Here is a 26389-nt window from a genome sequence, read left to right as displayed (position 1 = left end):
AAAAGGTTATGGTTAAAAAGTAACTGAACTATCTATAGAGTTCAAACTATGGGGAAAAAAGACATCTAGAATAAAAAGAATGAAAAAAGTGCAGCACACTATTAAAAGCCCTTTCCTTAAAAGCTGTCAGTTTCCAAATCCTGCTGGAATAAAAAGATCTTCACCTGCTGGTGGAAACACAAAAAGGGAGATCCAGTCCAGCCTTTCTAGGAAGGGAGTTCCAAAGCCTAGGGGCAGCCACCAAGAAGACCCTCTTCCACATTCCCACCAAGCATGTCTGTGAGTGGACTGAGAGAAGGGTCTCTCCCCCGCCCCACAAAGATCTCAGAGCCCATGTAGGTTTGTACAGAAGAATACAGTCCTTCAGATACCCTAGAATCATAGAATGGTAGAGTTGGAAGGGCTGAGAGTCATCTAGTCCAACCTACTGCAATGAAGGAATCTCAACTAGATCATACATGGCAGATTGCCATTCAACCTCTGCTTAAAAAAACATACAAGAAAGGAGAGTCTACCACCTTTTCTGGGTGTCCACTTTCAAACAGCTCTTGCCATCAGGAAGTTCTTCCTGATACTTAATCTCTCTTGAATTCATTGATTCAGATCCTAGCCTCTGAAGCAGGAGGAAACAAGCTTGCTCCATCCTCCATGTGACAGCTCTCTAGATATTTGAAGATGGTTATCATATCTCCTCTCAGTCTCCTCTTTACCAGGCTAAATATACCCAGTTCCATCAATCGTTCCTCATAAGGTTTGGTTTCCAGACCTTTGATCATCTTGGTTTGGTAATCTGCTCTAGGAAGGCATCATCCAAGTCCTCAGTCTGATTTGGAGAGCTATAGCAGACACACACAGTACAGTCAATGTTGTTTCCCTCTCCTACAATTTTACCCATATACTCTCAATCTGCCAATACGCTGCTAGTCACTGTTCACAGTAGTGAACCATATGGACCAATGGTCTGACACAACAGCATGCAGCTTCCTGATTCCCAGACCTATCTGCAAGGTAATGTAAGTGCGATGCTTGGAACTCTCCAGAGTATTATATCAGTGCTAAATGTTTCTGCTGTTAAGAGGTATTAATGGATTTTAGGGCTCAAATATGGATGAAGAGCACCTAATCCTATGACTCTAAACCAGAAATATTTTGTTTAGAAGGCCTTAAGCAATGTATTCATTGTGTCATCTTTTCAATTGCATTCCAGCGGGACAACTGAGTCAATCAGCACATTTTGCCCTCCAGCTCCCATATAATGTGCTAGGCTTGGGACGCAGTGCTAATTTTCTTGATCACTTGTATGTGGGCATTCCTCGCCCATTAGGTGAAAAGGTATGTTGGGACCCCAGTTCACATATAATTGTATTGATGTCAATGTGCATTTGTTTTCATACCTTGCTCAATATCACGTTCGCTTCTTCTTAAAAGGGTGGGATGATGAGAATGTGTTGATGTGGGCTTCAGCCAGAGAATTGTGGTTTTCATGGCTGACCTACAGGATAAAATGACCAGGTAAACAGGCCCAGTGGAATCCCAGTAGACCCAGTAGCCCTGCAGCACAGGCATTTTTGTTGTTTAAAGTCATTTGAGACCTTGGAAAGGCATTCTCAACCTGGAATACCTCTAACATTATGGTTGTACCTAAGCCTGATCGGGACACAAAGGACGTGGGTTTACATCTGTTTTGGCCTCCATCCACAGGGCATTCATACAGTTGTGAATCCTGATCAGACAGGGTCTATCCCAGAATGCCATTTTGCAGACGTGATCCACTGTTTACTTAATTTTATTTATGATAGCAAAAGGCAGGGTTCGCTCTAGCATTATTATCCCTTGATTGATACACACACACACACACATACACACACACACACACCCCACACACACACACACACACACACACACACTGAAGTAGCAGTATTTACTCTTAAGTCTTGAACATGCATCAGGTCAAAATTGTTTTGTCTTTGAAAGTGGGAAGGAACCAAACAGTCTTTTAGAAATGTCATTCCAGCCAGTTTTCTAAGATAATGAGAATGTTAAGATTTTGCTTTGACTGCACAATAGAATTAAGAATGAAATGAGCTCGCAAGACATTCACTGAGTGCTTTCATTTTTGCCTCTTCCAGTCTATAAGGAAACAGGAATGGACAGCCATCATCCCAAACTCCCAGCTGATCGTCATTCCATATCCTCACTACCTCCCTCGAAGGTAATGCCACTGATTTAAATATGAGTTGCAATGGCCATTGATTTGAAGGATATTGAGCCTATGCTGCGATTGGAGCCAGACCGTTTCCTTCTCTCACAGAAATCCTGGAATACTCAAAAATCGAACTACTTTCCTAGCTAAACTATAGAACTCACTCACACAGGAGACAGTGATGGCCACCAAATTCATGGTGGGGGCGGGGACAGAGGCTATTGGTGGCTACTAGCCACAATGACTATGTCCTACCTGCACTCTCAGAGGCATCATACCTCTGAATGCCAGTTTCTGTGATCTGCAAGCAGGCAAATGTTGTACTTGTGTGTGGCTTGCAGGCTTCCCGCAGACATCTGCCCAGGCACCATGAGAGCAGGGTGCTGGACCAGATGGGCCTGATCCAGCAGGCACCTCTTATGTTCTGAGTTGCAGAGAGAATATACCAAGCATTGGCTGTGCCCCAGAAGCAGAGTATAATTCTATCAACATAGGGCCATATTGCTTGGACTAAAATGAGACAAAGTCTTTAGAGCAATTTAATAAGAGTGTTGGTAGTGATGGTGGTGAAGTCTCTGGCTGTGATTGGCTGAGCCAAAGAAGCAGGGACTTGTTGCCATTGGTTTGAGCCACTTAGAAATGAAAGAGCAGAGCAATGAGCATGGGACTGGGACTCTTAAGAGATTCAGGCAATGACAGGCTAAGAAAGCCCCCAGGCTATTGGGAAATTAGGTTTGGTGTGGGAACAGTCCTGAGAAATGAGGGAAAGAGCAGAAGGTTTATGGAGTGAGTCTGAGAGGATTATTCAGAGAAGCAAAACCAGCATAGAGAATCAGCAGGTTGAAGCTGTAGGGGCGAAAATGGGTGACAAAGACAAGAGAGGGAAATCATTCCTGTCCAAAGAATGAGCAAAGCTGAAAGTGGGCATGTGATCAGGAGCTATGGAGATGAGGTATTCACTTTCACATACTGACTGACTGCAGGTTTCTGGAAACTTAAAGGTAAAGGGACCCCTGACCATTAGGTCCAGTTGTGTCCGACTCTGGGGTTGTGGCGCATATCTCGCGTTACTGGTCGAGGGAGCCGGCGTACAGCTTCCGGGTCATGTGGCCAGCGTGACAAAGCTGCTTCTGGCGAACCAGAGCAGTGTACGGAAACGCTGTTTACCTTCCCGCCAGTGCAGTACCTATTTATCTACTTGCACTTTGATGTGCTTTCGAACTGCTAGGTGGGCAGGAGCTGGAAACTTAGGCAAGCCTTATTGGATGGAAGTTGTGCAAATGCAACCTTTCAGAAGATGTTCCCTGTGGGTTGTGTTAATTGACAGGGTGTTGTTGTTTTTTTTAAAAAAAGAAAGATTCCAAAGAATTTACCACAGATGTATAATTCCATAAAATTTGTCTTCATAAAATGTGTTTTGTCTGGGGTTTTTATGGGGGGGGTTGTTTTTGTTTTTTTGTCAAGTAGCAAATGTAATTGTGGAGACAATGGCTTCCTGAGAAGTTTGGTTCTAATCAAATATACATTCTCTGTGTCCAGTGAAGTGCAAAATGATTTCTATTCAGATTTCCAGCACATGCTGTGTGTTGCCATGGCTCTTTGAATTCTGTTGTAATTAGGGGCACGAAACTTGCTTAGCAGAGGATTTCCACAATGAAATCCCCTTGAAATAAAGTCCCATTTGTATGAAAGTAACTGGCTTTCCTTCCCAGCTACTCTTATATTTGGCCTACTAGGAACCCCCTTGACATAGTAAAGTTAAAAATGTGTCATAGGTAGTGTTTACTTACTTACTTACTTACTTATGTGCTGCTTTTCCAATGTGTTCCTCGTGGCTTCCCACAGTTGCACAGAAAAGCAAATAAATAAATAAATGAAAACTACAATCAACAAATCAATAAAATAACTAAAAGCTACATAGATAGATATCTATGTGTATGGTTTATAATTTGGTGGTTTTATCTCTATAGTTGTGCTCTTATTGTGATGACCAATGCAAGGAAACGTCAGTTTACCTTAAAATAAGAGAGAGGTTTTATTTATTTATTTTTGCATCAGCCGCCAACCATTGCAATTCATATGCAGAGTACATCTCATTGAATCTATGGAATATATTTGTGTAACTATGTTGATATTAAAGCTCCACTCTTGGATAGAAACTATTTTTCTTTAACCACGAGGTATCAAACAATCGGTTGTAACCTGAGGTATCGAACAGGCCGTAAACAGCAACTCGCCTGTTCACCTTTAACAAAGACCCATTGCTTCCAGGTGCCCAGGAAAAGACCATTTCCTTTTAAGCCACACTTGGCTAGCATGGATAAATATGGGACAGGAGGGCAAGTAAAAGATTTTACAAGTCAGTAACTCTTGTGGCACTTATTTACAGGCTGATAAACTTGAATTTCTAGGCTGATAAATTGGTGTCCATCTTTCCCTTTCAGAAAAGCAAAATCACTTGAATTACTACACTCTTTTTACTTCTCTTAAGATGGTGATATATGTATATACTTATACCATTGGTTCATATATCCAGGAACCCAGAGAAAAACTATACGAGAATAGGACCATTTTAAAACTAAAAGCTATAGAGACTATCTACCCTTGCCTTAGTACGGTAGTTAATCACATTTTATGATTATCTTCTCTGTTTGTAAACTGCCCTCCTCTTTCTCTAAACCTGGTGGGTGATATGCAAATGTGCCTGTCCACTAGAGGAGCATATATTTGCCTGTGCAAAAATCTCTTCCCCCTTCAGCTCCCCCATGTTCCCCCCCCCCCCAGATCTGCTCCAAAGTGTTGTTGGAGGACTCTTGATCAGATTTGGGGTGGCTAAGGAATGGGGAGATGAGAGAAGAAAGGGGAAATTGCTTGTGCAGCACTGGATATCACTCCATATGTCCACATTTGACATCACAGGCCATTTGAGATAAAAAGAGACTGCATTGTGCTATTAAAAGCAATCAGAAGCACCTTGCATAAAACAAGGAAACGCCACCCTTTCCCCCTAGGGATTTCTGGAGAGGAAATCACTCATTACACTCTTCCATACATATGCAACCTCCATCTGTTCCCCCCTCCCCCAATCTTTCAAACTACCTCTACTATGAAAAAAGTCAGAAAACTGCAAAAAAAAAAACTAAACCAGGGTGTTGGTTCAGTTATTGTTTTTCCCAAAGATGTTTGCCTTGAAATCCATTGGCAAATATTAACTCATTGCACTGTTGGCAGAACTGATTGCTTCCGCTTCCCAGTGCCCACTAAGATGGGAAAAACTTACCGGTACCTAATAGAACAAATTCTTCCTGCCATCAGATGTACGGGTGATCGAGACAAACTGACCAGCCATCACACTTGTAAGAAGGCAGAATGAAACAGTTGCCCCTCATGGAGATATATCCTACCCCTCAGCATCAGAATGGGGTTTACACCTGCCACAGGGAGGGGTAATTTGCATGTCAAATGTGATGGCCATTTCACTGATGTTCAGGCAACCAGATTTCTCTGGAGTTGTGAACTGGAGCTTTAGTTATCTTTCTGTGCAGATTAGGGGGGCTGAGACTGTCTTGGTGTACAGACTAGCTCACTGTAGACACACTCTATATATAAAATCATAGAACTGCAGAGTTGGAAGGAGCCCAAAGGGTCATTTAGTCCCAGCCCCTGCAACGCATCCTCAACCTAAGCAAGCAAGAAGGATTATCAAATTCAGTTATACAATCCGGTCAGGAAAAAGACACTTGCAAAACAGGTCTGGTGTGTCCTGGGAAGAGCCCAAAGGGCCAGATAGAGAGACCAGGATGGCCACATTTGGCCCACAGGCCTGAGGTTCCCAAACCCTGCTAGATGCCTTCAGTAACCAATCACTGCAAAATGGTGGAAGGAAAGGTTGGAGCAGATTTCATTCTCCACCCATTCAACACCTTGCCATGTACTGCAGGGGGAAGAAAAGCAAATTACCCCTAGAACCAACATACTATAGGTAGGAAGACTGACATATTCAGATACACTTCACAAAATGCTTACCAAATATGTTGAAATATTATATATATATCATGCTATTGATCACCACGTGAAGTACCCTGAAGCGTTCAGTTAACTCTGTAATCCAGTTCAAGCTCCATTGAATCCAGATGCAATAAATGTCATGAGAGCGACTGTTACAATAACGTCTCATTTTGTCAAAGCAACACAGTGGGCTGTGCCATTGCTCCTTTTAACCAGCATCAAGTAAATTCTGGTGCTGATATTTTAGGAGCTGTTGGTGTAGTACTACTTCTTCCTACAAATGAGTTTTTAGTCATTTATCTCTTATTTTGCTCCTTGTGTTTTCTGAAAGAATGTTCTCTCAAATTTATGCCTCTTATAAAATGCACATTGATTTTAGTTTTCAGTCAGTTTCAAGATTTATTGATCGCAGTGGCTGACCTCAGTGGCCCATAAATCTTTATTGTAATCCTAAAACAAAACTATGCTTGTTTGTTAGAGAGATCACAGCTTTATTAATCTTTGAAATAAAGCAGCAGCACTTGAAAAAGTGAAAAGAGAATGCAGTTTTGCTTTATACTAATGAAATCGCATGGTAGTTGAGAGATATTAAACAAAGGAGAATGTGGTCTGCCACCTGCTTACTCCAAAGCAAACTAATCAATCTTTCCACAGATATGTGGTTCAGCTTCGTGTTCTAGTTTTTGAAATGGCCTGTGTGCCTTTGGAAGGAGAGATCGGAAAATATTTTTGTGGAAAAAGTTCATTACATGTTGTTTTAAAAATCAGTGAGCATTGAACTGCAGTACTAAGGGATCCAGGAAGTCGTTTTCAAGCTAGATTTAATTCTTGTTTTTAATTTTTTTCAGTTGTGACAGTTGGGTTTTTTTGTTGTTGTTTTGATTTTCGCCATTCTAACAGATGTAGTAAAATATTTGATTTAGACCACAGTATTTGTTGTGCCCCAGTAGGATTTTATATAGTAGTTGAGTTAATTTGCATTCCAAAGCAGTATTTTACCCTTAGAATATACTGTGATTTTATCCGAGGAATAAAAGTGTATAGTGCAACTTTGCCCTGTGCACCCACAAATGAGAGTCTAGAGGGGGTCATTGTCCTCCAGTTTTTCTTGGAACTACTGCATCCTTACTAGGCACTTCAGGTTTTTCACCCCATGCGTATTATGGGGTGTGGTAGATGCTGAAACATTCATGGCTTTCTACTTGGTGTACATTGACTCTGTGTTCAGCCCAAAGTAGGAGGCAAACAGGAATGCTTCAAGGGAGGTTTTCACATGTGTTAGTCAGACTACGCCATTCTGAAGTTAGATCAAGGAAGCCCCAGGTCATTCTGTAAACACAGGCATCCCCCCCCCCAAATGCTGCATTTTGCCTTTTTAAAAAAAGTGATCGCTGCATTTAAAAAAAAAAAACATTGTCCTTGTGGGAAAACCATTGCTCCGATTATTCTGAAAGGCTTCATCCCCAGAGAAGGGAGAACCATGCCTGCCAATTGTACTGAATTCAACAAAAAATTTAAAAGACACTTCTGCTTTAAAAAAACACCTTAAAAGTTTGCTGCACAAAATCCTTCAGTGAATCTGTCTGCAATTTAGCAGGCTTAATCCACCCTGGAGGAGCCCCTTTATCTGCAAATTTTGTCCACTTCTGCAAAAAAGGGGGGAAATGCAGCCATTTTAAGATTCCCCATTGTAATCAGTGAGGGGGAGGGAACAGTGCTTCAGACCCGAATAATAAGTTGACTCGGAAACACATGGGGTTGTAGCCCACTAAAATCTACTTGGAGGAGACCCATGGATATTAGTAGACTTCAGTTAAGTCATGCCCATTAATTTCAGTGGGTCTGTTCTGCATAGAACTAACAGTAGATGCAAGCCATCGAGCAGATTCAAAACAGGTGAGTTGGCTTCCCTTGGCTAGAGATACAAGTTAAATATTTTGGCTAGCACACATCCCTAGTAAATAGGTAAAGGTAAAGGTACCCCTGACCATTAGGTCCATTCGTGGGCGACTCTTGGGTTGCGGTGCTCATCTCACTCTACCCTGTTTCTCCTAAAATAAGACATAGCCATAAAATAAGCCATAGCAGGATTTCTATGCATTTGCGAAATATAAGCCGTTCCCCAAAAATAAGCCATACCCCGAAAATAAGCCATAGTGATGCGGCACCTCCCATTAAAACAGCCTGGAGAGGCGTGGCTATGCAGCGTACCGATGCGACGCAGTTAAAATAAGACATCCCCTGAAAATAAGCCATACTGTGTTTTGTTGAGTGAAAAAAAAATAAGACGGTGTCTTATTTTAGGAGAAACACGGTATATGCAGAGGAAGCCGGCATTTGTCCGCAGGGTCATGTGGCCAGCATGACTAAGCCACTTCTGGCGAACCAGAGCAGTGCACAGAAACGCCATTTACCTTCCTGCTGGAGCGGTACCTATTTATCTACTTGCACTTTGACGTGCTTTCAAACTGCTAGGTGGGCAGGAGATGGGACCGAACAACGGGAGCTCACCCCGTCGCAGGGATTCGAACCACCAAAATTCTGATCGGCAAGCCCTGGGCTCTCTTGTTTAGACCACAGCGCCACCCGCGCTGACCCATCCCTAGTAATACCTTCCGTAAAATAAGCCCCTAGAATGGAATTGAATGGAATGCACAAATATGCAAAATGCTTTAGAAAAAGCCTTGTGTTTGGGCCCTTGGGGAGTGTTTCATCTGAGCCTAAAGAGTATGCTGGCAATTAACTCTGGAGCCATACTTTTTCAATCCTAATACTTCTTTTCTTCAGGCAGACCTAAGGATTACAGAAGCATATAGTTTGCACCTGCTCCATCATTGATTGATTGCGCCCCACCACCACCCCAAAACAAGAGAGGGATCAATTACAAAACGGGAGCAGGGGTTGGAGAATGTATTTTAAATGATCTCCTGATGGGTAGATTATGATTGCGTTGTTTTCTGCATGCCTGAGTTGGAACCACACTCCACGAATGGGACAGTTAGAGCTCATTTTGCTGAAACACATTAACTCAGATCGATATGAAACCGTTGCCTGTGCTGTGAGAAAAGAGCAAGATGACACATGATGGGCTAAATGCCGCCTTGTGGCGTTGAATTGACATCCTGTTTATGAACTTCCAATAATCAGTGGAGCCATTTGCAAAGCACACAACGAGAACACTTGAAGTTCTTTTGTGTTTTGGAACCCCAAAGATAATTGAAGAATTCTTACGTATATTATTTTCCTGAAATAAGGGTTTCTGGTTTCCAAACTCCATACACCTTTTTAGTCCTAGCTGAGACAGGAAAACCTTTCGATGTTAGCATACTTTGAGTGTGATGCATTTGTACACTCAGAACATAGAATCATCTTTACCAAAGTCACTTTTCAGGCAATATTGCTATGTTCTGAGGGTTGCCTTTGCTCTGTTTTGATATATTTCGCCGATAATTCTTCTGTGCTAAAGCCTTTGAAGGAAGCTTTATTGCAGTGTAGTTTTCTGTATTTAATAGAACCCCGTTAAAAACAGGAGCTGGAGAAATACACCTACCAGCTTTTCCCAATTTGTACTGCTTTATATCATGGGTGCAGTTCCTTCCTGAAACATGTGGCCTTTCCTACTCAGAGACTAATGTGCAGTAGATTATCTTCTCTCACTGCTGCTGCCTCCTGCTTCCTTAATCCTTCATTTTCTCTGCGTATTGTCTCTGCTTCTCAAAGTGAACATCAACTTTGCAGTGAGTCAACACATCAAACGACAAGTAAAAATGTTACTCTGACACAACAAACGTGCCCTGGCTGGGGAGCAGGGAGATGATCTTAACTCGTTGCTTTACTTCCCATAGAGCTCCAAATCAAATTGGCCCAAAGCCAGGCAGCTTTTTATCATTCTGCTTTCCATAATCTCTGTGGAACATCTTTCCATCAGTCCTGAAAGTACACTGATGTTTTCTTGGATTCTTCTTTATACCCACAGCTGGAGTGCCAAGCTGTACCTAACCCCAAGTAACATCGTATTGCTGACAGCTATTGCCCTAATTGGGGTCTGTGTCTTCATCCTGGCAATAATCGGCATACTTCACTGGCAAGAGAAGGTAAGCTTAATTTGTTACGAGCGCTTGTCTTTCTTGCACCAAGTTCAGACAATACAACATTGCGAACCAAACTCCGCATCATCCTTTTTTTTATTAAACCTTTCACTTTGTGAAAAGTGGCCATTTTCAGCATGGTGATATCAAGTCATATCTTCAATAAACAACAGGGGAAATAATGCATGTTAAAGTGTGCAGAAGGTCCCAGGATTAGACTCCTATTATAAATATATTGAGTAACAAGATTGAGGAAGATGTCTGCTTGAGACCTTGAGAAGCCATTGCCAGTCAGAATGGACAGTGGGTTACCCCTGGCCCCAAATCAAGCTTGGCCTACACCTTAATGATGGGATGGGGGCAGGTATTGCAGCTAGCTATCCATACCAGTCTTCCTGAGCAAGTCATATGGGAAGGATTATATCTGCCCCTCTATACTGGCCTTAGCCGGTGGATGAATGCCATGTTCCTTTAATAAAGTTGTGGCCTACTTATTTCTGTACATTCGTGTCTTCCTCTTTCTTTCTTTCTTTCTTTCTTTCTTTCTTTCTTTCTTTCTCTCTTTCTCTCTCTCTCTCTGCAATACAATATGTCACTTGAAATTCTAGGTGGGGGTCACATTTCTGAATTCTCATCAATATTAAAAACAACCCTGTAAGTAGAAAGCTAGCACAGCTGGACTAGAAACTCCCTCCCCAATGAGCGAGATTTTTTTTTAAGTGGAATTGCTTTCCATAAGTATCTGCCCTCTGCATTCTGAAGAGCTACTATCCCTTCCTCCCATCACATTTTGCTATATGTGGCCTCAGTACACAAGTCAAAAAGTGCCTTCGTTTGTTAAACTTGGTTTGTGTGGCTGTGGCTTTGGATGTCTTGCTCTGCCTGTAGTTTAACTGAAAGATACTTGAGGCACATTGTGGCTCTGTCAATGAATGAAATTTAACCCATGCTTTCATTATTTTCAGTCAGCCTGTAAATACAAAGGGATTTCTTCCCTCTTGTGTTTAAGAAACCCTTGCTGACTTTTTATTGACATGCTTCAAACGGTGATATTTTACCATGAGCAAAACTGACTGTTTTTCTCTATAGAAATGCATTGATCCGGAGAAGCCATTTGGGAGGCTTCTTTTCATACTACAAAAGGAAACTGTGTCCCAATTTCCCATATAGCTCTCCATTCACAGCAAACAGTTGAGCCAGCAGGGTAGCCAATAAGTGCTGCCGCCTAGCCAAGCTGTAATCATAACTGTCAAAATTACCGCATTTTAGACTCACGGTGGCTTGTCATTGGCATTCATGAAACAAAAGAGCAAGAGCTAAATGTTTAGAAAGGTTTTGCACGACGCCTGGAAATTAGTAAGCCTATTGTCACAAACCCTTCCAAAGCGTTAACACCAAATGCCAAAGGCAAGGAGGTACGAAAACAACCATGAAGTTAGATATTCAGGGTGGCACTCAACTCAGCAAACAGAACCAAGTTAGCAACAACTGTGCTTTTACTGAGCAGGGATATCTCTCACCTCTGAAGTATGAAATGCTCGCTGACTCCTCACACACCTCCAGCTTTATCAGGGGCATTAGCTGAAATTGGGAGGAAGACCGTGAAGGGCATTGCACTATTACGGGGGGGGGGGGGGGAATGCATATTCTGAAGAACAGCTATTTGGGGAAGTTGACATGCAGGTTGAGATCCGAAGGTGCCCTCTCACTTTTTATAATTCTACTAATCTCTCTTTTTTTAAAAAAAAACAACCATTTTTATAATAATAATTTTTAAAAAATCGTTCAAATCTAAATCCCGCAGGTCAAGATGCATCTTTTAATTCTGTGCGCAAGAACTGGCATATAGCGGAGAAATATATCTGTATAAACCACAATGTATCTGAGGGGTGGTTTTTTTAGACTTTTGTGTTAAATGAGTCTTACAGGTAACCTTTTCAAAATGCCATGGAAGGGAGAGAGGGGGGGGATACAGCTGGCTTGGAATTACTGTTTGAAGGGAGCAAAGGCCGGAATGGGAGAGGAGAGGAGCCAGCACATTATGCTCTGTGAATTTGCCAAGACTGGGAGTGGGATAGAAGGGAACATGTCTCAGGCTTCTTTTATACATTTGAGATATGTCAGAGCCTTAGTGGCATGAGCATGTCACTGCCAAGAAGCCAGAAGTGATAACGCCTTAAAACCGGAGTTCTTTTCCTGAAAGATAAAAGGCCTGACAGCAAAATCCAGAAGGGTACTGTCAGTTCAACATGAAGTCCCAGAGTGCCCTTAGAGAGCAAGCACAGCTTGTCAGATAAGGATGAGGTAGGTGAGGGCAAACTTTCCACAAGCCACCTTAAGATGTAACAACCATTTTCCTTTCTGCACCAGGCCTCTCCTCAATTACAGGTGTATGTTTGTGCTTTGTCCAGTAGAAAGGCAGGTTTATGGGCAGTTCTTACTGGACAGGTCACCCAGGGCATACAGGAGATGGCAAACTACAGAAGACATACCTCAGGGGTCCTCAAACTAAGGCCCGGGGGCCGGATGCGGCACAGTCGCCTTCTAAATCCAGCCCGCGGATAGTCAAGGAATTAGCATGTTTTTACATGAGTAGAATGTGTGCTTTTATTGAAAATGCATCTCTGGGTTATTTGTGGGGCATAGGAATTCGTTCATATATTTTTTTCAAAATATAGTCCGGCCCCCAACAAGGTCTGAGGGACAATGGACCGGCCCCCTGCTGAAAAAGATTGCTGACCCCTGACATACCTGGACCAACATAGGTTAAATATACTCCTTCCGTTGTTTAGAGAACAGGCATGTCAATCATTGTGTGCAATGCTTACAAATATTTCCTTTTCCTGAATTGCAGTACATGTAATGATTATTTGAGCCACACATTGTGGCTTATAAGTTTGCATTTTGAATAGTGGTTGAAGGAGAATGCTTTTTAAAAACACAACTGGAGCAAGCCCACCATATGTTAGTCATTTTAGAGCAGAGGTCGGCAACCTCCGGCCCATGGGTGGGATGCGGCCCACGAAGACCACTTTACTAGCCCCCAAGCCGCCCGTTCAGCAAGTCCCCTGCGTGCCGCGCTAAACCAGCGTGGCACGGGGACTCACAAAGTGGTGCCGGAAATGGCATCTGCGCATGCGCAAACACCGGAAATCGCATCTGCGCATGTCCAGACGCCGGAAATCGCTTTGCGCAAGGGCGGTTTTCGGCGTCTGGGCATGCGCAGATGTGATTTCCAGTGTCGCGGACATGCGCAGACGCTATTTCTGGCGTTGCAGACACACACAGACGCAATTTCTGGTATCGCACTGCGTATGGCTGGCTCACAGATGATCTCCATGGGAATGATCCGGCCCATGGCCAGAAAACCTTGCCGACCCCTGTTTTAGAGCTTCCCCTCACGTCTCAGCATATAAGCACAGTCCAGACAACAGCAAATCCTTGTGTACCAAGAGTCATTTCTACTTTGACAATTATCGCTCTTAAATAAAAGCATTTAATGAACCAGTCCAAAGCATTGGGCCATTAACACAAAAGAGATCACTGACTGCAATGGCCATTTCTCTTCTCCTCTAAAATGACACCTATTTAAGTACTAAGTGTTAAGGCTTTTAGTGAGCTTTCCATTACCTCTTCACATGATAAAGCAGCTACTCCATGCAATTCAGTAACTCTGAAAGTCAAAATGCAAGATGCATTTACCAAAATACTCTCTTTCATCCTCCCCCCCCCCCCCACAGAAAGCAGATGACAGAGAGAAAAGGCAAGAAGCCCATCGGTTCCATTTTGATGCTATGTGATGCACCTTAATATGTTGATGGAGGACGTGCTGCACATTTGCTTGGTGTCAAATACTGTATTCGAGCCTGCGAGGGCCAAGGGGGGAGGGTATTGTTCCTGTGCTATATGTAAATGTTGCATTGGTTTTAATTTATTTGTAAAGTGTTAAAATCAAGCCTGTTTCACATGGCCCTCCAATAATTGGTTGTATATATACTGACAGCCGTTTTCTCTTTATTTTTTAAAAAAGCTGTAAGATCTGCTTTAATAATGGATCATACTGCATGTGTTCAATTGTTTGCATATCCTCACTTTCTTCTGTACAATGACTCATGAAAAGGAAGTCGTATGTAAATTTCAGAAGTGAGTTTTGGTGAGCAAAATCCCCGTTAGTGCTACTTGAATAAGACTTGTCACTTACACATTCCCCAAATGTGAATTGCATTTTTTATAATTGTCAGATGAGAGAAGACATCTCATGCTATTCTGACTGTCCTCCAGGGTGTTTGATCTGTAGTGCTCTGGGTTGCTCAGCTTTGTATGAATCTTCGCAGCCAATCAAGTGAGAGGAAAGGCTGTAAATTGGAAGATACAAACACCCTAATAAGAAAAGGAAACTGATCACAATGTCCATTAATATATTAATATTTTTAAGAGGGAAGTATATAATTCAACTTCTATTTTAAATTATGCCTTCCTAAAGTGGAATAATTTTGCATGGCCTACTCATGGTTACCATGTAATTGCACTAAAGCTTAATCATGATAAAAGTTGACCAATAAGGTGAAGTTATTGGGGAAGGAATAGGGAGAGAATCCACCATGGAAAAATATGTTGTATGATCTTTCCAAATTCATTTATAATCAAAGGCTGGACTGTGCTGTATTTTCATTTAATCATACCAAACCAATTATTATTTTTGCATTTGGCATGAATAAGAAAAAAAAGAGAATTCCAGCTAAGTTTAAGAAGCAAATCATTTTCCAAAAAGAGGAGGTCTGGGCTTTTTTGTTAAACAGATTCTGTTGGAAACATACTTTGTATAATGCGGTTGTTCCTTTATTCTTAGAGATTTATTTATAATTGACCATGATTTGAAAACTGTTGTCCTGCATTCCTAATAAATGGCATCTATTAAGTTAAATCATGCATGTTGGCTTAGTTTATGGATGGTGAATCTAAAGGTTGCTTCTTTTCAATACAACATCTGTGTTCTCTGTGTGGCCCCTTGAATCAACCGTTGAATCAATCTTGTCATTTCGGCATTGACCTGTAAAGAAGAATTGAAAGGGGAAAAATTGAGTTGGAGGAACAGGAAACATACGAACATTTGAAGCTGTCTTATCCCGAGTTGCTCAGACCATTGGTCTACTCTGACAGCAACTCTCCTAGGTCTCACACACCAGTAGTCTTTCCTAAGCTTATAGCCTGAATTCGTTTCAAATGAAGACACCAGGAACTGAACCTGGGATCATCTATATGTAGAGCAAACTGTATGTAAACTCGTCCCCAATCATGACTGCATTTGCATTACTTCTTCCCATTCTTGGCACTTCCTGGGACAGTAGCAAGAGAGAAGCAAGAAAGTACAAATTGCCCTGGACTTGAAACTCGTTTTCTGTCTAGTTGCCACAGGCCTTGCTTATTAGAGAAAGCTGGATGGAGTCTTCTGCCCACATGCTGCATGACTGCTATTAACTGATCTAGAACAGGGGTAGGGAACCGTTTTCAGCCTGGGAGCCACTTTCCCTCGCAAGGAACCTTCCAAGTGCCACATGCCAGTGGGAACAGAGACAAAAGTAGGTGGAGAAAAGCATGTGACTCTTAACCTTCGTTTGGTAGGACACATCCAAGCCATACAAAAGTCAATGAGATCTCTATAAAGCTTCTTATTAATTTGCCGTGCTTAAAATCCACATTTTCCCCCTAAGGAGCTCAAAGTGGCATACATGGTTCTCCCCCTACTCATTTAATCCCTGCATCGACCCTGTGAGGTAGGTTAGGCTGAGAGGCCGTGAGCTTCGTGCCTGAGTGGGGATTTGAACCGTGGGTCTCTCAGGTCCTAGTCTAACACTCTAACCACTAAACCACGCTGGCAGCTTGCAAACAAGAGGCATTTTTACAGGTCAAGGGCACATTTCAGCCAAGCAAAAGCATTCCAAGCATGCACAAAGCAGGAATCATGACAGCTATGGCCTAGAGAGACTCCAGTGTCAGGGATAGGCTAAGTAGAGAGGTCTGGAGAGCCACACTTGCCCTCAGTAACTGAGGTTCCTCATCCCTGCTGCTGGCAGTGGGGAAAACAGAGGTCTCCTGTGATGCACTCCAAATATAGAGAAAGTAGGCTTTGTACGGAGCTATTTCCATCTCCCTTCATTTTATATCACTGATAATACACAGAGAAAGCTATAGGGAGTATTACGGGGATTTTGTATTAATGGTACAGTTTGGTGGTTGTACCAAGGGTAAGAAATGCCTGAAATATCTCACCTCACACTGAGATGTCTTAACATTTGAGGAAAAAAGATTCAGGCACATTCAGAGTAGTCTATAAACTATGGCTATTCCTATATCTCATGGCCCTGGATTTCCCAAATATGCTAGGTAAGGTTTCAAAGATGGATCTCAAAGAGTACACCAAGACATGAAGCTGAACGGTGGAAAAATTCAGGATAGTTAAGAGGAAGTCCTCTTCATGCAGCACATAGTTAGAACTATGGAAGTCGCTCCCACAGGAGGCAGTGATGGCCACCAACTTAGATGGCTTTAAGAGAGGATGGGACAAATTCATGGAGGAGAAAGCTATTGATGGCTACTAGCCATGATGGCTATGCTCTGCCTCCACAGCAGGAGGCAGCAATGCTTCTGAATATCGGTTGCTGGAAACAACAGAAGGGGAGAGTGCTCTTGAATTCGGGTCCTGCTTGTGGGCTTCCAATAAGCATCTGGTTGGCCTCTGTGAGAACAGGATGCTGGACTAGTTGAGCCATTTGGTCTGATCCAACAGGCCAAGAAGCCACTAGCATGGAAGTTTTCTTCCCTCTATTCTAATAATGTGTTCACTGCTTGAGAACCACGCCCGTCTTTCTTTAAAACAGGATATATACTGCAAAGAAGGTGTTACTGTTTTTGTTTGTTATTATGCTATGTGTTTTTGTGTTTTTATATTGCAAACTGCCCTGTGATCTTAGGGTGAAGGGCGGTATTTTAAAAAATCAATGAATAAAATTAATTAAAAATGCAATTAAAAAGCAACTGTTCATCACCTTTTAGATTTTTACCGAATCGTTTGTTAGATCCATGGGATGCACAACCTCTTGAGTGTTGCACCACTTGAGTACCAGCTAAAATGAATGGAGCTTGTATCGTCAGAACAATTTGAGGTTCACCACTTTTATAAAGCTACGCCTGGACAGTGTTCTTTATAGCAGGAAGAGCACAATGTAATTATAAAACTGACAGATTAGTGGATAGGAAAAAAACAAACATACTAGTGTTACTTCGGTTGCTTGCCCAATTTTAATGGTAAGAAAACATGTGTTGCCTCTTTGCGATGTTCCAACTCTTAGCAGTAACATCAATAAGCTCCGCTCCAAACAATAGTAGCACTTCTCAAGTTTGAAACTGATTATTCAAGTGTTGTTGTTGTTGTTTTTTAAAAAAAGTATGGCAAGTCCAAATAAGCTAACTATGAATCATCCTGCTGGTGAGCAGTGTTGGAAGACATCTTTAGCTTCCAGCAAAAAGTGAGCAATCTCACATGTAAAATTTTGGATGCAAGCTTGTGTTTAAATTCCTAAATAGCTTTGACTTCGGTGTAGAAATTTTGTACTCTGCAAAACAGCTGCTTGGAGTTTTTAAAGATACCCAGACAACTGTCTAGCAGATGCAGGGCTTTTTTTTAAAGTATAGCATGTTACGTTGCAGTTCAGATGGTTAGTCTAGATGAGCCTGGAGGTGATTTTGTCAGCTGTTTACTATTCATGTGTTCTGGTCATGTGACATGTTCCTTGCTGTGTAGAGACTCCATATGGGCATTTTTCTCTCCTAGTTTTGCTTTGGTTTGGAAACTAAAGACGGAATCCTATAGAGCCAAAGTTTGCAGGGACAAATATGTCACTGAATTCAACCTACTGCTGTAGTGGTTAAGAGCGGAAGACCCATAATGTGGGGAACTGGATTCACGTCCCCGCTCCTCCACATGCAGCTGCTGGGTGACCTTGGGCTAGTCACACTTCTCTGAAGTCTCTCAGCCCCACTCAGCCCCTCACAGAGTGTTTGTTGTGGGGGAGTAAGGGAAAGGAGAATGTTAGCTGCTTTGAGACTCCTTGGGGTAATGATAAAGCGGGATATCAAATCCACCAACACCCCCCCCAATTGATTTATGTAAATCAGATCACAATGTGCCAAGAAAAGATTCACCTGCCTAAGGATGCCTCTGCACAGAAGCTTCATGCAGACTCCTTTTGGGAATGCACACTAACCATGGGAATGTGGGGGACCTGTATCTTTTGTTCCACAGAGCAGCTAACAGAGGTCGCATCGGATTCGCGTTTGAAATTCACCACTTCTGAGCCACCAGCATTGGTTCATGGCGCAGAGCTCCAAAATGCGGCGGCGGGGAGGGGAAGGGGACGACAGGTGAGGCAAGCTCAAGTCTCAGCAGGAGATTGGCAGAAGCAAGGTCAGTCTTTGAGAGGCAGCATCGCTTCGTGGTAGAGCGATCCTTTGCATGCAGAATCCCACAAGTTCTGTACCCAGCATATCCATTTAATTGGATCAGATACCAGGTGATGGCAGAGACCTCTGCCTGAGATTCTGGTCAGCAGCTGCCAATCAGAGTAGACAATGCTGAGCTAGGTGGACAAATAGTCTGACCTGGCACACGGCAACTTTGTGTGTTCCTAGGTGTACCCTGAATCTGTAATGCACTCTGCATATTGTTTGTGTGTGAGGCAGGCAGCTTATAAATAAGATAGGCTATATTTTCAAGGCAGAGATGCATCCTTGACTTCTGAAGCATGAGGAGCCACCACAGATTTGGGGCAAACTAAGCATATGCACGACTGAGCATTTGTGGGATAAGGGTCTATAATTTGCACGTGTATAAATGTCTCTCACCTGCATATTAGAGGCTTAGCGAATCTCATGTTTTGCTGTGAATAATGACGGTACAATTACACTGGAGAGACACTGTGCTTCTTAATCCTAACTGACTGGCAGTCACAAGTTTTAGCCAGCTTGTATAAATTATTTCACAGGTGCTTATCTCTCTAGTGCCAAAACAGAGCCACCTAGGTTTAGAGTGACCTGGCCATATTGGAGACCATTCTTCCTGGATCACACAAATGTTAACAGCCACTATTTAGGTACATCAGCATGGGGGTTTCCGCTTTCAGAACATTTTGTTTCCAGTTTGCATAACTAGTTGTGCATTTTATTTTTATTCCAAGATGGAAACTTACTCTAGAATCTGACATAAGAAGTGCCATGGCTCACAGCCAGTTGAGATTAATTTCTGCATTCTGGTATTACCCCCAAAGCTGAACCTACATGGTTATATGTTATACTTGATCACCTAAAACTGCTGCATATTGAGAATTCTGCCAAAAAAAAAGAAAAGAAACCCCCATGAGGAAAAATGGGGGGAGGAATAGCTGAAGAAAGAGCCATAGGCTCCCTCTGTTTCTCTTATTGATCTATCTTTCTCTCTCTCTCTCCTTAGTGGTTAATTTTCCCTTATCCTTCCACACGCACTTCTAGGGATAATTATCCACTGAGAGGGAGATGAGTAGATAAGGGGAGTAGAAACTTCCTTTCGCTATCCCCTCCAGCTAGAAGAAATTAATCAGCTAAGAAGAGGAAGACATCTATACTGCTTGATATGTATAGATGCTAATTTGGAAATAATTACTATAATGCAAATTGCAATACAGTACATCTCTCCTTAATGGGTGTGAGCAGGTGAGCCAGGTACTAGCTGTTGATGGGCTACTTCATGTCTTCTATGATTCTGCTGCCACTTCACATGGTTGTTTATCTTAAAAGCCCTTTGAAGGAAAAAGTTTGTTGTTATTTATTAAGAGAGAGAGAGAGAGAGAGAATAAGTGTGTGTTTTGCCTAACACATGATGGCTGCAGGCAATTTAAAGCATACAAGACTACAAGATACTTTTTTATTTATTTAAACAGCATCAGCGGACACCTCTTGCAACAGAGGACTCTCCTCTGGAAAATAGGACACCTCGCCACCCTCCCTCCAGCCTTCTCAGCCTATTGATGGGGATGTGGTTAATTAGCAGGGAAAGTTCCCATGTGGTGAATGCAACAGGTTAGCAGTGACTGGCCAAAGGTCACCCAGCCAGCTTCTGTGGCTGAGTGAGAATTTGAACCCTGGTCTCTCCCAGGTCCTAGTCCAATGCTCCAACCATTACACCACCCTATGTATACTGAGGGCAGTATGGAGAATAGCAACACCCTCAACAGCCATCCCAGTTACACCTACACAGGGAGGTAGGACAAGTTTTGAGCTGGAAGCAGCTGCTTTAGCTCGAGTGCAAGCGGAATTCTCTTAATAAGTTGCATTTCTGTCACTCAAGGTGGCAGCAATAGACTTTTAAACACTAGCATTCCAGCTTTGCTGAATAACATGACCTTTATACGGTGCTATTTTTCTAGAAAAAGAGGTGCCAGAACTCAACATGAACGCCTCCCTTGTTCTCTTATAATGGCAATGGCGCACACCTGAGGGGCTCCAGAACTGAGTTCTGGTGAGTTCCAGCTGGGGGGGGGGGGAAGCCCTGATTTTATATCTATATAGTTTGTTTCATTCATTTAAGTTTCACAGGCTAGCAGCCACTACATCTCCTAACTAGGTGTATATACATAAAGATGTTCAGGATACCTAAGAGTGAAATAGCACAATAGTTTTACAGTACAGCATGTAGCTCAGATGTCTGAAAATCCTGTGGCTGTGCTTACCATGTGAAGAAACTGCAGGGGGGGGGGGAGAATTACAAATAAAAATGCAAATTAGCACCAAGCTTATGACCCTGACTTCTAGAGCACTTATGCAGCATCTTCAATGCCCAGCATCCTATTCTGCCAGAGAGGGGCTATTAGATGAAATGGCGCCATCTGCTGCACCAAAAATACACATTTGATACCTCTATTTCCTGTGTTGCAAGCTCGTTTCCAGCCCATCCCCCTATTTAACTTTATACGAGATTCATAGGCTCCTCTAAAATGCTGTGCAAATCTAAAGTGTGCACAATTTCATCAGCATTAGATGTTGGCCGAAGATATTGCCTTGCACGTCTGAAAAAAAGAAAAGATGTACGAAAAGCTAGCAAATGACTTCTGTTCTGTTTGGAACTTTTGTTCTGTTTGGGTAAGGATGTCTAATCTATAATAACAACAACAACAACAACAACAACAACAATACAAAAAAGTAGCTAAAACACATTAGGATAACACCAGAATTCATAGGAGATGGAATCTATTGTTGTTCAAGCTCTAGTGAGTAAGCTCAGCCATTAAAACAGATATAAAAAGGCAACCTTTATAAGTGTCCATCTAATTTACAGGCAGTTTGTTGGATTTACTAGCTCTTTGGATTCAGCTGCAAATTGCTTCCTTAAGTACTGAGACCCTGACAAGTGAATACTGCCATCAGGATACCAACTGCAAAACAATATTGATCACTAAAGTTTGTATTGGCAGGTGTGCAAATTCCTGGGCATGCTATTGAGTATATGCATTATTCTCAAGTACATTGACTTGTCAGATTTAATAATCATGGAGTTTGTGTGATGCACACATGAACTCATATAACCTTACTACATTGAAAGCCTGAGACTGGGGCTTGTCTTTAACTCAGATTTTGTAAAGCACCTAGAACTTTGAGGCTGTTCATATAGAAGTATCATCCATCACCCTTTTCAATATGGTTTAGGAGCAAGTTTGCAGGGAAAGCTCTGCTGTTAAACCTTGCCTCAAAGGTTGAGGTAGCAAGAAGGGCAGAAGTGATGATAGGCTTGCAAAAGTGGGATTATCACACACCCAGAAAATGAGGGAGAGGGCCATAGCTGCAAGCTTTCTGAAAACAGTTTCAATGTGCTAATGGCAAACAGCCCTATAGTGAATTCTGAATTATGTGTTCTCAGCAGCTATTCCCACACCTTCATTTTCCAAATGTCTCAGATGTTTCCAGGTTGGGAACATTTTCTTGAAATCATTAGAATCAACTTAAGCTTAGAGTGGCAACAACAGAGCAGGACTTTGGGGCAGAAGTTAAGGTCCACAAACAGTGGAATAAGCAGAAGCCACACACACACACACACCGCACACAGCAGGAATGACATCACATTTTAAAATAAGTGGCGTAATTACACATTGGCATCTAGCGAGGAGGTTCAAAGTCCAAAGATTAAAATTACCTAACTAGATTTTAGCTTTCTTCCACCACTTTGCCGCAACCAAAAATAAAAATAAAAAAGGGAAAGCTGTTGAGAAGAGATTGTGGCTCCTTCTGGGAGAGAAGAAGCATGATGAGCCAAATATTGCTGCTGGACCAGGAATGGACTGGAGATGGATGAAGAAAGGACACAAAACAATCCAGTTCTTTCCTGTGGAGTGGTGCAGGTGGAATGTGTGTGCTCACACTTATCGAGTGGCTCTCCACTTACTGGCAGGAAATAGTTAAGAGTTCTCTGGAACCAAGACTTTGACAGCAGCAAAGGCTCAGTTCAGTCCTGGTGTGCATTTTCAATGTCGGGGCACAACCCTGAAACTCCTCTGGCAGCAGCAGCTCTGAACAGATGCCTCACCCCTCAGGAACTACTTATTAGGTTCGTATCCTGCCTTTCCACATCAGTCACGCTCCAGTCTCTCTACTACATCAGCGACAGGGTGGGTGGATTGTGGGGGGACGGGGGACGGACAGCAGCCATATGAGAGGGCATTGTTTCCAAGCAGACTTTGATTCTCGGGAGTGTCCTTCCTTTAGGAGCTGAGCACAGTTTGGAAGAGGGGTGCTAGCCCACGTGGTGCCCTCCAGGTGCTGCGGTCTACAATTCCCATCAGCCCCGGCCAACATGGTCCATGGCCAGGGATGCTGGGAGTCGTAGTCCACAACATCTGGAGGGCCACGCAGCGCTGGCTGCCCCCGGTCAAGATCAGCAGCTGCAGAAGGCATTCAGATCAACCAACCGCTCAAGGATGCTTCTTCCTGAATGTTTCCAAACAGCCACAGCTTGCGCATTTTTGCCCTTCACGCAGAGCATGTCCAGTAGGAAGGAAGGACCTTATATGAACGACCGTCCAGATCGAGATGGATCCGTTCGGTCGCGGGTGTATGGGTGTGTGTGTGTCGCTGTTTCTTTGCTTCGGCCCCTCCAGTCGCAGAAGATGGGACAGAAGTTAATCCGATAAAAAGTGCGATCATCTTAACTCACTGGATTTATCTCGGGCAAGCGCGTTGAGCAAAATGCAGTCAAGGCGGAGGCGCGATCGGCGGGGATTTGCACTTCGCCGGAGTCTCCAGCCGTGTCACCGGCGCCACTACCGCAAATCCATCCACAGATTTCTCTGCCTGGCCCTGTAGCTGGGCAGGCCGGAGGTCTTTTCCTGCAATGGGGAAGAAATGGCACTTTTTAACGTGAGGTCAGTCTGTTCCCCATTCAATCCGCGCGCTTGGGGATTGCAGCAGCCGATCCCTCCTGGGATCCACCCAGCGTCTCCCACCGAACCAGAAACTTGTATCGGCGGCAATTGGGGAGAGAGACGCGCAATTTTGGAAAGGGAGACCCCGGGAGGGACACGGCCGCGCCCTGTGAGCTCTCGAAACACGGAGAGAAACGCGTGAAATCGTGGAAGAACACCGAGGATTTTGCGCTTCGACTGGGGAGCCCAGAGCTTCCCATTCGCAGACAGCCGGGTCTCTGAGCCCATCTCGCAGGGTTGATGTGACGATTAAGGGAAGGCAAACGTGCCATGCGCCCCCCCCCCCGGCGGCGTTGCCAGGACTCAAGCGAGTCTGCAGATGGCGCTCTCTTGGTCCCCAACTCCAGCTCCTCCAGCTGACAGCAGAGTCAAAGGCATTTTGTGTATGCTCAGAAACGCTCTCGCCTTTAGTGTGGCTTCATGGGAGGCCTGGCATTGGTTTCTGAGGCCAACCCTCCCTTAGGCAATCCTGGTTTAAATTAACCTCGTCCACTCTCCTTCCTATTGCTATGCGCAAAAATAAGTACCGTCAACCCCTTTTTCATTTCCTATCTCAAAAAAGGGATAAATCATCCCTTTTCCTATTTCTCCCTAGCCCTTTCAGTTGTTACCCCCTTTTTTCTTTTCACTTCACCCAAAATTCCTCCTCTCCAATCGGTCGCAGCCTTTTACCCATTGATTTTTACAATACAGTAGTGTGTCCCACCTTTCCTCCAAAGCAGTTCAAGGTGGAAACACAGACGCCTCTTCCGGCTTCCTCATGTTATCCTCACAACAACCCTTTCAAGGAAGTTAGGCCGAGGGAGAGTGACTGGTCCAGGTCACTCAGTGAGCTTCAGGCTGAGCAGGGATTCGAACCCAGATCTCCCAGGCCCTAGTCCAACACTCCAACCACTACGTCACACTGCGTTGGGATGGATGGATGGATGGATAGATAGATAGATAGATAGATAGATAGATAGATAGATAGATAGATAGATAGATAGATTGATTATATGGGGCAGGGTTTACCAGGCTGACATCCCCCCACACAATATTTTATTCCAGTAGGGGGCATAGATCCTCGCCCAAGTTTTTTGCACTTCTGCAAACCTTGGGATTTCCCCGAGCCTGTTAATTTTGCGCGCGGATGTGCCGTTTTGGCTACACAGGCAACGACACTCATCGCCGTACATCGGGAGTAAGAGGGGATGGCAATTAAACGCGGCCGAGGCGGCGATGTCGTTATTAAGAGTGGGGGATTCATCTCCGTCTGAAAACCACTTCAAGGCCCCTCCCTCGGTCTGGCGGCCCCCCTGGTTTCAAACGCGCCCTCTGACTCAAGCCAACTGGGCAACATGGGGTCAGCCAATCAGTCGCTCTCCTTCGTCCCGTAAAGAGCGCGCGGGGACGACGACCCTGTCCGGTCCCTTCATTAACAGGGAACAACCCCTGAGCTCCTAGGAAGAAAAGCCGGGTGCAAAACTTGCAGCAAGAGTGCCAGCTTGGCCCCGCGACCGTGGGTGCCATGCAGCGTGCATGGGCCTGGCGCCGAAATTTATGGGTGCCCGGTCCCTTCATGGGGAATTTTGTGCGTGCTTCTCGGGCACCACCTAAAGTGACTCGCAGCAAAACGAAATGAGCTCCTCGCCTCGGGCTTTTCCAGGCAACCCAACCGTATGGGATCGCGCTGTCAGAAACCCTCAGCTACTTTTTGACTCTTTCCTTCGGCCTCGTATATATAAAATGAGGGGATTCAGCCCTGCCATATCCCCTCGCCTTAAAAAGAAAAGTGGGGTTATGAGGGGTGAGGGACTATGGGGGGCGGGGGGACGAAGCTGCGTCACCCCACATCCCCGCTCTCTCGCCGGTGCCGTGAGGCGAGACGACGGCGGCGAGGAAGAGGGGGAGAAAGAGGGCAGGCGGGACGGAGGGGCGGGAAAGACCCGGGAGGAGCCCCTTGCCTCTGAGGCGGCGCGAGAGGGGCGGTGGGCGGACAGACGGGCCGACGGGGCACATGCGTAGAAAGCGGCTCCTCTCGGGCGGACTCTCCCCTCCTCCCCGCCTGCCTCTCACACACTCTCAGGCTGCCTGGGCGGCGCGGGCGCTTCGTCGTCGGAGCTGCTGCTCGAGGGGCGGGTGGCGGAGGCAGCGTGAGGGGGGGAAGCCGTTTCCATCCAGAGAGCGAGCTGAGGGGATGCGGAGCGGCGTGGCTTTCCTCCTCTCGCCGCCGCCGCCGGAGGACTTGTAAGCGCCGAGGGGAGGGACCCGCAGCCTCGCTCCGTCCTGCTTCTTTCTTTGCGCGCGGTCTCCACGCGCTCCATGGGACTCGGCTGAGGCGGGAGCGGCGGCGCCGCTGCCCGTATCTTCTTCTTCCTCCTCTCCCCTCCTCCCGCTCCTCTCCTCCGAGGAAGTTTCCCGCCAGCAGGCGCGCCCTGGTGGGCATGAAGGGGCGGCCGGGCTTGGAGCCGCTGCCAGAGGCGGCGGGACCCGAGGGCGTCGTGCCGGCGAAGGGCGAAGCGAGTCTGACCGGCGGGGGTCGTCGTCGCCGCTGGCGGAGGCGCTGGGGGCGATGATGGTGGCGGCGGCGGCGGCGGCAGCAGCAGTGG

General features: G+C 44.5%; 1 protein-coding gene across 1 annotated transcript in view; it reads left to right on the top strand.

Moving 5' to 3' along the window:
- The window catches only part of ITFG1 (integrin alpha FG-GAP repeat containing 1), a 111936-nt gene extending 96713 nt beyond the window's left edge, over window positions 1-15223 (top strand). Inside the window, exons 15-18 of the mRNA XM_033156732.1 lie at window positions 1208-1332; window positions 2130-2212; window positions 10188-10305; window positions 14040-15223. Of these exons, the coding sequence (XP_033012623.1) occupies window positions 1208-1332; window positions 2130-2212; window positions 10188-10305; window positions 14040-14099 (386 nt within the window). The 3' untranslated portion in view covers window positions 14100-15223. The remainder of the gene's footprint in view (window positions 1-1207; window positions 1333-2129; window positions 2213-10187; window positions 10306-14039) is intronic.
- The last annotated feature ends 11166 nt before the right edge of the window (window positions 15224-26389 follow it).

Source organism: Lacerta agilis, chromosome 8 (genome assembly GCF_009819535.1).
Source record: "Lacerta agilis isolate rLacAgi1 chromosome 8, rLacAgi1.pri, whole genome shotgun sequence".
In the NCBI taxonomy this organism is placed as follows: Eukaryota; Metazoa; Chordata; class Lepidosauria; order Squamata; family Lacertidae; genus Lacerta; species Lacerta agilis.
Note: the sequence above shows the minus strand (reverse complement) of the source record. Positions and strands in the feature narration are given on the sequence as shown.